Here is a 16,275-nt window from a genome sequence, read left to right on the forward strand (position 1 = left end):
TACTGCATCGCTCAACTCAATCCTTTTTTTGGGGGGTGGGAGGTATTAGGGAGGGCCATCCACAGAACCCCAGAAGGGAAATCTGACTTTCCTTTGTGGTCAGTTTCCATGAAACATTGCTCCCTTTTTTTTCATTCCTTCTTTCTATACAGATCTAATTCCATAACCAAAAAAAGAAGGAAAAAAAAAAAAAAAAAAACCTCAGTATGAGTCAAGCAAGAAATCTAGTCTATGTTTTTTTATATTTCCACTTTATTTTTTACCTCCCCACTCCCCCCACAAAATGATATTACTGAGCATGATCAATCTACTTTGTAAGGCTGACTTTCACCATGTCCCGAAATCACATCCACCATCAAACACTGGGCCCTTTCCTAATGGGTCAATTCAGCACAGAGGACAATCCTTAATGGCCAGAAATGTTGGTAGATATCAAAACAAGGTGTTTACTATGAAGGCACTCATTTCTATTTGTACATGTTTTTTAAAATCCTGTATTTTTACAGCCATATCTCCTATTTTCAGGGAACTCACAAGTTCTCTGATAAAGGCAATCAACACAACATTGTTAGGTTGACTGTAATGTTCTTTAAAATCCCTCCACATAGGCAGTAAGATACAAACGTGTGGTTTTCATCTATAACCCTGGGCTGGGAGGTTAGAGCCCCAAACAGGAGTACATTCCTGGGCCCCACACTCTAGAGGCAGCAGCTACAGGTGCTTCAGGAATTTTCATTGCAAACCAGAGGTTTTGTTCAGCAGAAGCGTTAAAACTGGGTCTTCCTAAGAGAATTTAATGACTGATTAGCATAATAACAGATGTGAGAAAAGAGTTAAGGAAGGAGAGATCAAGGTGCTTCATCCATGTGGATGGATTAGGGGTATTCTAGAAGCAAGTCCTGCACTTACATCAAAAGCACAAACAAGCCTGGCAAGTCAAATAGCCTGTGATGGTGCCCTAGGCACACTCCTGGGTCTAACTGCTGATTCCAGAAAATTACTGATTACCTGACTCCAACTCAATGGTCAGCTGAATCCTCCGGCTGGAATGCTGACATGTGTGCCTTATGTGAACCTTCCATGGGAGATGCAGGCAGAGCCCCAGACAGGGCAGAGCTGACCTGGGACTTGCTTTTTAACCTTCACCTTCACCTGCCCAGAGACCTGTAGCCTCACCAGTCTCTGTTTACCAAAGAGACCCAGACTGGCTTAGGTGGGTCCTGGGACAACAGCACTGATGAGGCCAGTGGAGGAAAGAATGAGAAACCACACGGCCTATTTTTAAATGACTTAAAGCATTTACCTGTCCAGGAGCAAAGGGCTGACCACAAGATTTCTGGGAGTTCCATGGTTTTTTTTTGTTTTTTTTTTTGTGTGTGTGTGAGGAAGATCAGCCCTGAGCTAACATCCATGACAATCCTCCTCTTTTTGCTGAGGAAGACCGACCCTGAGCTAACATCTATTGCCAATCCTCCTCCTTTTTTTCCCTTTTTCTTCCCAAAGCCCCAGTAGACAGTTGTATGTCATAGTTGCACATCCTTCCAGTTGCTGTATGTGGGACGCCACCTCAGCATGGCCGGACAAGCGGTGCATCAGTGCGTGCCCAGATCCAAACCAGGGCCGCCAGTAGCGGAGCGTGCGCACTTAACTGCTAAGCCACAGGGCTGGCCCCCATGTTTTGTTTTTTTAAAGTGTTTAAATTGGCTTCTTTAAAGGAAGTTTAATGTACACATTTCAAGAGAAACAAGACACACACACTGTATTCACTACTTTTCAGAGTTTGAGCACTTATTTTTATTCTCGTAGCAATTTTATTTTCCACTTGAGGAACTACAGAAGCATATCACAGGGAAGAGGCAGTTTTAGATTAACATTTACAAGGAAAACAAGTTCTCAAATTGGGATGTGTGTGTGTAGAGAGAGACAGAAAGAAAGAGAGCACTTTGACTAAAAAGTTTTAACGATAAGCTTGCAAAATTTTTGTTACCGAACCCTACGGGGTCAGTGAGCAACAAGTGTGTCCTTTTGCCCAGGGTTGCTCACACCAATAGAACGAGAACGGGTTCAGAATAGCAGAGCAGAAACTTGATTCGTTGATCAATGAATGGAAGAGGCAGAGCTTGTGATCTAAAACACCTTCTCCCTGAAGGGAAGGTGAGCAGGTTCTTATGGGATCTGGAGGGCGAGGGGTCTCCACATGATCACTGGGGGCTTTGTTAGCATAAACTGAGATGGGGAAAGGGGATCCTTTATGAATAACAAAAGACATTCCTAACACTCCCATCACTCAGGAAATTCCAAGGGTTTTAGAAGCTCTGTGTTAGGAACCAGGAACAAAGACAAAATATATATTTGTCATTATATCACAGAGGCCAAGCCTAACTGCAATCAACATCATTCATAACACCTTACAAGGAGCATACCACAATGTTTGGCACTAGAAAATGCTCGATCAATATTCGTTGATGAAATATCTGACTTCACACAGAAACAAAACAAACTCAGTAGATGGTTTTGACTTCTCCTTCAGAGAAAAGAGAATTCTGGTCTCTAAATCTAAGGCATCTTTATCCATCCTCTCTCTCACTCTTTCCATCAAAGACCAATCCCCCCACCTATGTTCTGGAATCCATCCTCTTTAGCCTTCTCTGAAACCTGGCCCTGTCATTTATTTCTCAATACCACATCTTTAGCCTCTCCCTCTCTACCAGAAACTTCCCAGCAGCATTAGAACATGTTCAAGTCTCTCCAATCTCAAGTGGAAAAGAAAAAAAAAAAAAAAAAAGACAACCACAGACCCCAATTTCCTCCCTATCCTGCATGCATATTGGCTTCTCAGTATCCTGAACCAGCTTCTCCTCCTCTTCCAAACACAATGGTCTTCCTCTCCAGGGCCAGCCCATTTCTTCCCATCCTACAGTCCTCTTTGGATGATCTGTTTTTATATGCAATGATTATTTATATGCAACAGCTCCCAAACCATATTTTCACCCCAGATCTCTTTCCTGACTTCCAGTCGCCTATTCCACATCCCCACTTCAATGTCTCACAAGCAAAACATGTCCAAATGGAACCATCTTCTGTCCCCCACCTCATGCCAACCTGCTCCTCCTCCAGTGTTACTCTAGCACCGTAAATGGTGTCACCATCCTATCCCACTCAGTTATGTATGCCAGAAACTTCTGAATCATCCTTGATACCTCCCCCTCCATCAACTATATCTAAATAATCACCACTTTCTTACTGATTTTAACTATGAACTCAACCTCTCTCTCTCTCTCTGCACTATTGATTCCTCTCAGCATCACTGCACCATCCCTGGGTGACTGCAAAAGCCTTTGCACTATTTGCCCATACTCCATGCTCCCCCTCCTCAGGGTGTCCATGTATGTGCAAAATGACATCTCAGGGGGCTGAAGCCCTTGGCCTAGCCTGGCTGGGACAAAGCAGTGCATCTTTTCTAATTGATTCCCCCAGAAGAGAAGCCTTTTTCTAGTTTGCATGAAGGCACCATAGATACCAACAGGGCCTACCCCTGCAAACCATTCTCCACACAGCAGCAACGACAATCATTTAAAAAACCCAAACCTAATCAATCATCTCACCTCCCCTGTAAAACCCACTACCTTTGGGGAAAATTCAAAAGAATCACCAACATCTCCTTCAACTAATAAGCGATTATAGCAAGGTTGCAGGATACAAGGTGAATATGTGAAAGTTAATCACCTTCCTATACACCAGCAAAAACAAGTGGAATTTGAAATTAAAAACACATTACTGTTTATATTAGCATCACCAAAAATAAAATACTTAGGTATAAATCTAGTGAAATATATTAACTCAAAATGGATTGCAGACCCAAATGTAAAATACAAAACTATAAAATTCCTCTAAGCTGTCTTAGGAGAAAAATCTAGACAACCTTGGTGTGGTGATGAATTTTTAGATAAAACATCAAAAGCACAACGCATGAAAGAAACAACTGATAAGCTGGACTTCATTAAAAGTTAAAACTTCTGCTCTGTGAAAGACACTGTCAAGAGAATGAGAAGACAAGCCACAGGTTTGGAGAAATTATTTGCAAAAGACATACCTGATAAAGGACTATTATCTAACATGTACAAAGAACTCAAAATCAATAAGAAAATGAACAACCTATTTAAAAAGTGGGCAAAAGACCTGAACAGACACCTTACGAAAGATTATGTACAGATGCCAGATAAGCGTATGAAAAGATGCTCCACATCACGTGTCACTAGGGAAATGTAAATTGAAACAACAATGAAAGAGTCCCACTACCCTTCTGTTACAGTCTAGAGTCCTGAAAAAGACCAGGGGCCTCATCCCCAGCCACATTCCTGCCTTGGCCTCAACCCTTTCAGCCTGGAACTGTAGCCCATAATTCACCTGACTGCGTCCCCCTCACTTTCCAGGCCTCATTTTAAAGACCACTTTCTGGGGAGACATACCCTGAGTAATCCCCTTCCCAATTTGTATATGTTACTTTATATGTTAATTATTCTGATAAGACACAAAACCTTTGCCTTCTAGGCAGATTACTCAGAAAGTAAAGAAAAACCTCTTTACAACCTCTTATCAAGAACAGATCAACAATCCAAAAAAGTTTTGTCATTTTAACAGAGAGAACACCAAATTCTGGTTTTGTATCAATATAATATTTGAGACCAAAATTTAGAAGAAATTCTTATAAATGAAGCCAGTAACCCTTAGCCAATTTTCACAATGACAAACAAAATTCCCTCTCTGAGAATCTTCTACAACTTTCTATATCCCTTCTGGTTTCTCCTACACTTTTCTTTTTCTCATCCTGGAACAACCAGCGATTTTACTTTAGGATAAAATTATTCTGCCTTTCTTTAAAAAATACATCCTGCATTATGGCATACAAAGCTATTCCTTTCTGGCATTATTTCTCCAAGTGGAGTCTCACCCACGGTTATGGGCTGAATTACGTTCTTCTAAAATTCATATACTCAAGTAAAACTCACCATATCTCTCTTATCAATAGAATGTATATTGGTTTGTTTGTGTTGACACTGCTCTAAGAATTAAATTGACATGAGACAGAATAGCAGGAGAAAATCAAACAAAGTTTACTAACACGTATACATGAGAGAAACCCAGGAAAACTGAGTAACTCGCCAAAATGGCCAAAGCCACCACCTTAAATACCATCTTCAGCTAAAGACAAAGGAAAATGATTGGGGTAGTAGTTTGCTACCTCTAAGGGGAGGAAAGCAATTTACATGGAGATGGAAAAGCAAATGTTTGATAAACAGATGTTTGTTGGGCCATCTATAGACACTGCGACCCGGAGAGAGAGAACTTTGATAAGAATGGGCTTAGCAAGGATCCTCCCAGTCTATTACACCCAGAGTTATCTATGGTGATGGCCTGTCCTGAAGGTGACAGGCCTTCTATCTTAAATTCTTTTAGTCAGTTAGGAGGAAGGTCAAAGTTTCTTTCAAAGTCTTTTATCCTTAATAATAATCAAGCCAAAGAGACACATTTTGGGGTGGGTGACACAATTCTGACCCCCCCACATGTATGTGCTTGAAGTTAGATTTTATTCACGTTTATACACTGTTGTGTTTCAGTAAATGGAAAATGCAACACAAATTGGAACTGCAATTTTTTCTAGATCCTTGGGACCAGCCAGAGATCTAAAGTTAAAATCAAGTGATATACTCGTTCTTTTTTCAAAGACAAGTTCACAGCCAACAGGGCTAGCAGGGGACATTTCCTGAAAAGATATAGGGACCTACTTGACACCATTTATCTGTCTGTTGCCATATAAAAAGTATCTTATAAAAAGGCAAGCTAGGATGAGATGGGAGAGGAATTGGACACTTCCCACTCCCCCTAAAAAAAAGGTAAAAGAGAAGCGAGCCAGGTGTTTGTCACATCTGGAAAAAGCAGTTGGGGGGTCAGCACACCCCTCCAAGAGTGCACCTCACTCAGTTCCTTAAAGTAACACCAGCCTCACAAGAGGAGGCATTTTTCTTACGCTCGTTACTACCAGAGACTGCTTTAAACCAAACAAAACACATTTTAACATCGCTAAATCCAACATCTAAGAATAAGATTATCGGCCTAGGGTTTACTATCTTTTTTTTTTATTTTATAAGTTGAAAGCCTATGTGATGTGATGGAAAGGAGACTGGAAACCTGCCCCCTAGTCTCAGCTCTGCTTATTAGAAAGACTTATGGTCTGGACGAGGGCAATGTCCTCCTTTCTGTCTTCCTCCAGTTGGCCCACACCAATCTTTTCTATTGGAACAAAACAGAACAAAAATCATCTATGTCTTTATGAGCCAAGATTCATTGGTTCTCTCTTTAACTAGCCGACTCATCTAAACTTCTCGTCTTTGCTGTCCCATACTTCAGAAGGCTTCTAGGTATCATTCATTGAAAAAACATTTGTTTTTTGGTTCCGAAATTTTATTTTTGTAATATGTACTTTCTTCTTAGAATGAAGACAACTTTCATGAAAACCAGAACACATCAGGGAAAGACAACTCACTGAGGAGTAGAGATGTGCAGAACAGAGAGCAGGGAAAAGGCAAATCTGTGGAGACTGTAAAAAGACCAGTCGTTACCAGGAGAGGAGGGAGGAATGAATAGACAGAACACAGAGGATTTTTAGGCAGTGAAAATACTCTACGTGATACTATAATGGTGGATATGTGTTATTATACATTTCCCAAACCCATAGAATGTACGACACCAAGAGTGAACCTTAATGTAAACTATGGACTTTGAGTGATAATGATGTGTCCACATAGGCTCATCAACTGCAACAGATGTACCACTCTAGTGGGAGACATTGATAACGGGGAGGCTAAGCATGCAGGGGGGCAGTGGACATATGGGAAATCTCTACTTTCCATTCAATTTTGCTGTGAGACTAAAAATGCTCTAAAAAGTGAAGTCTTTTTTTTGTTTAATATTGTTTCACAAAAAAATCAAACACAAAATTAGAAACTTTACCACTGTAAACAGAAATATGAAGACTGAGGAGTAGCTACTGGATTTGGCAACGGTCCTTGGATGATTTTGGCAGAAGCCGTCTCAGTGGAAGCCTGATCACAGTGGCTTGAGGGAGCAGGATGTGAGGGAGTGGGTTACTAAAAGTAAAGGCAACTCTTTCAAGTGGTTTGGCTGTGAAGGGAAGGAGGGAGGGCAGATGTCCACGACTGTGGGGTCAAGAAGGTTTTGTTGCTGTTGTTTCGTTTTGTTTTGAAGATGAGAAAGTTGGGGGAAAAAAAGAAAACAACAGTAATGTTAGACATTCCATAGACAGTAGGTAACTTTACAATTTCACCATAGGAAAATAATGATTATGATCATTTAAATAAAAAATTTACCAAACTTTGACGATTGGCCAAGCTAAGTGTTAGGGGAAAAATGAATAAAGCTGGTCTCTACCACGACCTTAGCAACTGCAGCTAGGACTCAGCTGGTCTCTCTTGCAATTATCCCCTCACCTTCCTAGTTCCTGAGGCCCAACCCAGAAAATGAAGGCAGTCTAAGTCAGAAGTATAAGAGAGTTTGGCATCAAGGACTAGATGATCTTTGAGGATCCATTTGACTCAGAGATATGCTAATGACTTATTTCTATGATTTTTTTTTAAAGAGAATCGAAGGCCTCATGGGATATGACAGAAAACTAAAGCTGAAGTTTGGCATTATACTTCTTAGAGCATGTTCGAAACTGCTCCATACCTGTATACTTACCCCCACCTTCCCTCGCCATAGCTTACAATAGCTGGAACTATTTGACACATTATTGCAGAATGGAGAGAGGTAGGAAATCCCCTACGCCATCCCAAGAATAGGATGGGTCATGGATATTTAAGAGCTCAAACAGTACCTAGAAAGATTGTCCATGAAAGGTGGTCCAGGTATATAGGTCATTTGGTTATTTAGAGCAAGGACTAGCTGTGTAAGGGAAATATTTCCCTTTAGCCCTATTTCAACTCACTCACTCTATTTCAACTGATAGAAGGACTCTAGTTCCCAAGGGGAGTTTAGCAGCTCTTGAAGATGCTGAGCTAGTGTTCACATCTGTAGACTAAGCCTCGGCCTGCTAGGAATATAACAAGCCTCGGTGTCTGCAGAAGAGGAAGAAATTTACCTCTACCCTTCTAGGTTCTTCTATCTGGTCTAAGAATTAAATAGGCATGAGATAGATTAACAGGAGAAAATCCAACAAAATTTAATAACATGCATACATGGGAGAAACCCAGGAAAACCGAGTAACTATCCTGAGGTAAATCCTCAGGGACTTCAAAGGGAAGGAAGGCAATTCACAGGTAGGTGAAAAGGAGCAGACATTTGGAAAAGAAGTGCTTATTTGGCCACACAGAAACAGAAGAACACAAAAGGAGCCCAACAAACAGGCTTTTCTAGGTTCCTCTCTGTCTACCACCTAGTTCATGTCATGTTCAGGTGACAGCTCGCTTCCTGAGACAGGTTTTTTAATCTGAATTCTTTTCGGCAGTTAAGGGGGAGGTAACAAGATAAACTTTCTGAGCCTATTGTTTCTTAAAAACAGTCAGCCTAAAATAATCCTCATGTTGAAGAGACACATTTTGGGGTGGCAAATATTGTTCCCCTTCATCTCAGTCCTTTGGAAACCAGGCCCTGCAGAGTACAAAGGGAAATTATGCAGCCTCTGGTGTTAACTTCATTCAGCACTTGCCTGAAAACAAAGCAGCGGTTGAATGATTACAGTAGAGACAGGAGCAATAAACAGAGATACAAGCCTGTTCCTAAAGAAAAGGAAATAATACCAACGGCTCCTTTGGAAGTAAAGGAAGAGATGTGTGATCTGGATTTTTTTGTGACAAGAGGAAAAAATGTGTGTGCAGTAGATAGTAGGAGCCATCCTCTTGCATAATGATTTAAAAGGACATTTTGAAGTTCTTTGCCAAAATCTTGAGCAAAAGAAGTCAGGGTCCATTATGCCCAGGATTCTCATTATTCCATCTCTGTTCCAATGTTTGATTTCCAGGATGAAGAGCAGGTCACCACTGAACAGGATTCTCCACAAAACAAAGAAGACGAAAACAATGATCGAGAGACATATCAAAAAGGGTACAGGTTTAAACCAGAGAAATAACCACACCTACCTTCTAAACAAAGTGGTTGTTTTATCCTCATCTAACTTTCAACATTTATTATGATTTATCAGAGATAGTCACCACCACCAATCGCCCCTCCCCATTACTCACCCAACACCATTTTCAGAAAAATTAATGGAGCTCTAGGATAATCAACACAGTAAATTCAAACTGCTGATGTCCTGGAACCCAATATCTGGGACAGTCGTCTAATTAACGGTATGAATTACCAAATAGCTGCTCCAGTCCATACAAAAGTAGTTAATTCATCTTCTCAATGTCAGTCAATAAGCAATTGATTTCTCAAAACCCAATCCATTTTAAATCCCAACAAACTTGCTCTTACCTTGTAGTATCCTGAAGGTGTTCCTGGTCCTTATCCCCCATTAGGTAGGGGAGGCAAATTATGATCTTTATGTTTTGGCTCAGGAAAATGAAGCTCAGAGAAGTGACTTACCCAAGGTTGGTTAGCTAGAGTGGAACAAAGCTAACTTACAATTTCAGCTCTGATTCTTAGTCCAAGACTGTCTGTTACTCTATCATAATGCCAAAGTATTTTTCAATATTCTAAATTCCTGTTTAAATTCCTAATCTCTGAGGAACTTTGTTTTTACATACCAGAATATATCTCTGGAGCTGGACAGAATTAGGATTGAAAGCTCGTATCACATAAACACCATCAAAAATATTTACCACCTCAGAAACCTGAGCTCAGTTTCATCTTTCATTTTACTTTATGAATCTCTGACCCTGGAGGCTGAGAGATTCTCCTGGGTGGTCAGAGGTACTCAGGTTTCACCAATGTTAATGGGATGGAAACAATCACTAGGAGACTGGCAGTTGTGGAGCCTAGAAAACCAAATGACCAAGTGTCTATTTCTAGCTACTTTATGGTATGCAGTGTCAGATTGCTGTAGTGGAGCACACACATTCCCTGCAATTAAGAAATCTGATAAATCCGCCCTAAAGTAGATGGACATGCCCTATTAAATATTGCCCTTCACCACAGCAACTTTTTAACACAATATCCACAACTGAGGATAATGCATCATCAGCCTTTCCCAAACTAGAACATGAAAAACTTTGTCTTTGCTACACTTATATTTCTTCAATATTGTCTAGAACACTGCTTCTAATTCTCAGTACACACATTCACACATGATAACCACAAAAGTTTCATGAAATAATACCTATCATCACTCTGTGTGAGTCACTCTGAGATGTCTTTTTCTTCCTTTTAATGATGGTTATCATGCCCTGTGAGACTTCACAGCCCACTAATGGGTCCAACCCACAGCTGTAAAATACTGTTCCAGAAAAGCAGTGTACACTCCCATTGCATTTATCCAGTAACTCAACAAATGCCTGTCAAGCAGCCTTAGTGTCCCAGGTGCTGGTGCTGCAGGGCATGCAGACATCTATTCTCCAGGAAGTCATAGTCAGTCAAGGCTTCACAGCAAAACACAGTCAGAGAAGACAGGAGGAATAAAGTGCAGAGGACACCTCTCCCTGAGGACATGCAAGAGGGCTTCATAGAAGTGAAGGACTGAGCTGTGCCCTGAAACCTGAAGGGTGCTGAGACTGGACATGTGGGCATGACTGTTGGAAGGAAGGGAACTGGAGGCCATAACCAAGAGGAGGAGTGGTCCCAGCTAGGGCCAGGGTCCTGTGAGATCCTGAAGATTGGGAATCTTCTATACGGGACGAGAAGTGGTTGTTTTAGAAATGCTGTCCTGTGGTCTGGAAGTGGCAACGGTTAAATGTGCAAGTAAATTCCTTTCACCCAGCCTCAAGCGGGAGAAGGAGAGGCCTCTGTTAGATGTGTCATTGAGGAAAGAGGCACCTGCAGGGAAGCCAGGTTTCAGAGCAGGTGTGGAGGGGACCAGGAGAATCCCAGGAAAAGCAGAGGACAATCGTTGTGGATACGGCCCTGTGGCCTCTCCACACTCCCTCTCTGGTGGACACCCTCCTCCCCGGAAGAAGTCATCAGATACAAACATTGCCCCCACACCACGTGTACAAATTACAACCCAGACAGGACCTCTGTCCCTCTGAAGCTCTATTCTTCCAACCATCTGGTTTCCAATGGACAGAGAACCTGTTCATGCTATGGGAGGTTGAGGGGTGAGCCTCACAGGGAGGAACTTTCTTCTTGGTGTCAGTGTTGCCAGCTTGACATTGCTTCCCCATTGGGAGACCCAGCGGCCACACATTTTGCTCTGACAATCTCTCGTTGGAGGTAAGTGGCACCAACCCCATGGCACAACTATAAGAGTTATTTGTTTATGTTGTCTCACAAAATCAGGCCGCATGAACCTTGGGTTTAAGGCTGCCCTAGCCTTGGGTTCAAGTCCTAAGATTCGCTTGTTGGACTCTGGCTTCAGGGTTCAGATCCCCGTCTGGAGGCAGCCTGGCTCAGGGGAGTGAGAGTCCCCATGTGGTTGGAAGGACTGCCTGACCCGGCCATTCCGGAAGAACCAATGCTCCGCTCTGGCTAACGGAAGCAATCCCTGGTGACTAGCCATTGGGCAGTGAGGGCTTGAAGCCCATTTGAGTTTGTCACTGCTGGGGGCTTGAAGCCCTTTCGAGGGCCCTTTTGTGTTTTATGTTGTGTCTGTGACAGACGGAGCTGGTCTCTGGAGTTAGAGTCTGAGTCTTATCTTGTAACTGGTAAAAGGTGGGGTTAGGTCCCTGCAGTCTGGATCTTAACTGTTGAGCCATCTGTAACGAAGTGGGGACGCCCAACAGATTATCTTGGTATCCCTCTCTGTTTCCTTCACAAACCGGCTTCTAGGCCTCTCAGATCTCTCTCTGTTCCTCAGTTTCTTTACCAGCGGTCGTTGGGGAAAACTCAACACCTCCCTGTTCTTCTTTCCCTCTCACTTTCTGCTAGAGAAGTTCCATCGACCTCTTCTTGCCCAGATTAGATCTTCCTGGAGTCATTTCATCTCTTTAACCATCCACCTTCCAGAGGTCACCTTTGCTTTTGGTGGTGGAAGAAACTCCGCTCGGAACTTGAGAAGACGTCTTTGGTGAGGAACGGAACTCGTGCACCACAGTGCCGAGGTACTTGTCCACCGAGCACTTGGTCCCATTTTTCTTTTACTGGATATTGGATCTGTCAGGGTTTTTTGTGGTTTTTGTCTTTGCACTAACCTTTTCCAACAGGACCAGCTAAAAATCATGGGCTTTATCTAAAATGATTACATCTCGTTTGCCTAATTATATTTAAATTATGTTGTGGGGATTGTGAGCACATATAAAGCCACCCTTCAGGCAATGTTAATTAAACTTGCTAAAAGAGATCTCGTCTTAAAATGGCCAAAATGGGGCAAGTTCAGTTTACCCAAACTGGTGTATCTGCATATGTGATTGGAGACAAAGCCGACTATAAAAAATTAAACAACCAACGGGAAGCCTATTTTAATTTTTGAGGCTTGTAACTCTGATCAACAATCCCGTAATGCCTCTTTAAGGAAAAATAATTAGGGGCCGGCCCAGTGGGCGCAAGCGGTTAAGTGTACACGCTCTGCTGCAGCGGCCCAGGGTTTGCCGGTTTGGATCCCAGGCGCGCACCGACGCACTGCTTGTCAAGCCATGCTGTGGTGGTGTCCCACATAAAGTAGAGGAAGAGGGGCACGTATGTTAGCTCAGGGCCTATCTTCCTCAGCAAAAAGAGGAGGATTGGCATCAGATGTTAGCTCAGAGCTGATCTTCCTCACACACAAAAAAAAAATGAAAAAAAGAAAAAAGAATTAAATAAACAAACATGCTAGTGAAAGAAAACCAAATCTGCTGCTCCCTCTCCACCCTTACTGAGCTCCCCTCCTTCAGCTTCCCCAAAATTCCAGATCTCAAATTAAGCAAGTGAAAATAAGTAAACTTTTAAAATATTTAAAACCGTATTGGCCATTTTTGGGAAACCTTGTTTCAGATAAGTCCACCCTAAAAGAGAGGATTCAAAACCTCTCACAATGGAATGCATTCTTTCATTAATATACAGAAGCTTCTAAAAGATAAAATGACTTTAAAACCAGCTATAAAAAAGGATCTTTATAGCAAAAAGAAAAAAAAAATCTTAACAAAAATCTTTAGCCATCTGCACAAGTCACAGTTTGGATTCATGATTCTTTTAAATTTTGTGCCTAAGACATGGCTAAAATATTAAAGAGCTCTGTTTGCAATTGTCTACATGTCTATGTATGTGTATCCGGATGGTATAATTTCTAAACAGAGCTCTATTTAATTGACTTAAAATAAGCACTTATATAAATTATTTCTAAATGTGATAAAAACTAGCTCAGATGTCTTTTAAGTTAACATGATCTAAAACGATCTTTGGTAAATAAAAACTTGTTTAAGTTTGTTGGTTTAATTAAAATAGGTATATCCTCAGAGTTACCAATGCAGGATATAATGTAAACTATAGCCTTTATGAGTCAAACAAACTCATGTTGTGTCTGTTACAGAATTTGTTAACAAAAATAAAGTAATAGCTAATTTTGTCTGACATTTCATGAAGTTTTTATAGGCAATCTAAATAATTGTTGAAAACAGCTCAACTAAATAGATATAAAAAGGTAGATGTAAAAAGGTAAAAGTTTTTGGGAAAACTTTTTAACAAATAATTATGTGTTCTAATATATGTACTTAACTTTAAATGATGGCTAACTGCTTTGGTGTCACATAAAGTTTTTGTGAGTAATCTAGACATTATTGTTAAAAACAAACGGTTTAAATGTAAGTGAGATGAGAGTTTATGGATAAACTTTTAATAATTATATTTTATAACATATGTATTTAGAGTAACTTCCAAAATCTCTTGGGTAAGTTAAAACTTTGAAGTTTTACTTGATTAAATTAAATGATAAAAAATTCATTGAAAATCTAGATAATATCTAAGTAAGACAAAAACATCAGATATAAATTTATCTACTTTTGGCTTCTTATTACAAAAAAACTAAAAAGATTTTATTAAAAGATTATACTATGAGGTAACATGTTTCTAAAAATTATAAAAAAGTATTTATAAATATTCCAAGCTATATAATACCAATGTAAAAGTCAACATTTTACAGAAGTAAATATTTTAAGTTTTCACAAACAAAATCAAAGTCTGGAAGGGATAAATATATGTGATTAAAACTACTAAAAGTTAATAAGGGAAACATCTTTGTAATCAAGGATAGCAAAATGTGTGTTTTCAGTAAAGGAGACATAAAGACTAGGGATATTTTTATTTGTTTTGTTAAAAAAGATACATTTGTCCTACAGTACTAAAAGAAAAAAGAGAGAGAAAGAAGACATGGGACAAATTCTAAATGTAAGAAACAAGTGACAGAAAGCTAGTGAAAGTAAAACCCCTGAGAAAAGAGTTTTGTACATAGTCAAGTTGACTAAGATTAAAATAAATTCAATTAAATAAATGAGTTTTTATATCAAAAGTAAGTTAAAAAAATAAAATTTTTTTATTTTTCTCTCATAAAAGGATAATCTAAAGTTTTGGTCTACTCTGGAAAAAGAGATTATAAAAGGTTTTTTTTCTTTATCTTTGAGTGAGTCTACCTACAAAACAGAGAATCTATGTTTTGTTAAAATAATTTCCTATGCTCCAGGAGGCTGAAGTCTCTCTATTAGTGTTTGCTTTTTAGACTGTTTCACTCTCTCTGTGTGCCTGTGACATTCTCTGTTTTCACTTTGATTAAATGGATAGCTAAACATTATTTCCTATTTAACCAAGTGTTTTAAAAAACTTTTGATATTTTTTTTGACAAATTTCCCCAAAGTTCAAATCCTAAGTAAAGTCTTTCTTTTTAGGGGTTTCCAATGGGGCCCTGAGACTTCTGAAAGAGTTTGTTCTCTCTTTCTATAAAGAGGGAGATATTAAACTAGTTAAGCTTATTTGGTATATTAAATTACATAAAATATTATCAAATAAATGATAATAAACCTTCTTAGGTTATATTATGTGGGTAAATGTTATCAATATAAATGGTTCTTGATACCTGTTTCATATCTCAAAGTGCTCCAGATATGCATAGGAAACTCCAAAAATTGATAATAAAGAACAGAGCCAGGATTTGAATTCAGATATGCCTAACTCTAAAGCCCACAGCCACTAGAGAGACGTTTTAGTAATTAAGTTGGATTTTAAAATAGTTTGGTAGAGGCCAAAGCAGTGGTGTAAAATGGCTCTTTGGACAATAAAACAAAACAAAAACTTGATTTGTAGCATTTGCCAATTCCTGTGGTATAAATACTCCCACTGTAGCTGAGTTCAAGCTGCCAATGGTTTAAAGCATACACTTACAAAATTCCTGGATATTTAACAATCAAGGCACATGGACACACATGGCTCCTTCAGCCCACTGGGCAAAGGTTTAATTACGTGCTTACCCAGAGACGTGTGTTTCCTGCGCTCCGAGTTCTGATTGGTTAATTAAGTAAAAATGATGTCCTCATTTCTAAGTTAAGAGGCAACTGTATACATCTACAGAGTCCTCCTAAAACTCAGATTTTCATGGCATCTTTAAAGTTCTCTAGAGTTCAGTTACTATTAGGCAACATATCTCCCCTCTACTGAGAATTTTTTTTCCACACATGAGTGGTTTTCAGTGTTCGTGACGGCCTCTGGGATTCCAGTCTTTCTCAGAGCATAGGAATAAAGATCAAAAACAGGCTAGTGATAAATTGTTAGGACGTGGTCAAAGAAAAATGTTAATTCACCGTGTCTGTGCTTCGTAGATTAGACTATCGACATAATATGTAATTAGAGCCTGCCACAAACATGGTTTTTATCAGTGACAGAAATAGGTGGGCAGGGGAAATTCCTAGGACCTTCTAGCACTGCCAGGGGGAAAACCACTTGAGAAAATCCAGATGATTGAACAGTAATCGAGTAAACGGTTTCCATTCCCAGCAATGGTTTCAGCCATTATCTTCTTTCAAGGTCCTTGGCCTGCCACAACTGAACGTTTCCACCCGTGGTGGCTCTGTGTCACACCTGAGTCCCTGCTGAAGCCATTAGCAGCCTGTTTCATATTGGTTTTGTTACTGCCATGTAGGGACACTGAATTAAGTAATCGTCACAATATATGAGTGACTAGGGCAGGGGATCTGGGGATGATCT

The 16,275-nt window shown here is 40.1% G+C and overlaps 1 protein-coding gene across 1 annotated transcript in view; it reads left to right on the forward strand.

The window, feature by feature from the left end:
* Positions 1-16,275, forward strand: part of LOC101398395 (solute carrier family 28 member 3-like) — a 95,154-nt gene that overhangs the window by 47,141 nt on the left and 31,738 nt on the right. The window contains exons 2-3 of the mRNA XM_087444848.1: positions 6,493-6,591; positions 9,038-9,120. Of these exons, the coding sequence (XP_087300974.1) occupies positions 6,493-6,591; positions 9,038-9,120 (182 nt within the window). The remainder of the gene's footprint in view (positions 1-6,492; positions 6,592-9,037; positions 9,121-16,275) is intronic.

This window comes from Ceratotherium simum, chromosome 20, assembly GCF_057802395.1.
Source record: "Ceratotherium simum simum isolate JZ-2026a chromosome 20, ASM5780239v1, whole genome shotgun sequence".
Lineage (NCBI taxonomy): Eukaryota > Metazoa > Chordata > Mammalia > Perissodactyla > Rhinocerotidae > Ceratotherium > Ceratotherium simum.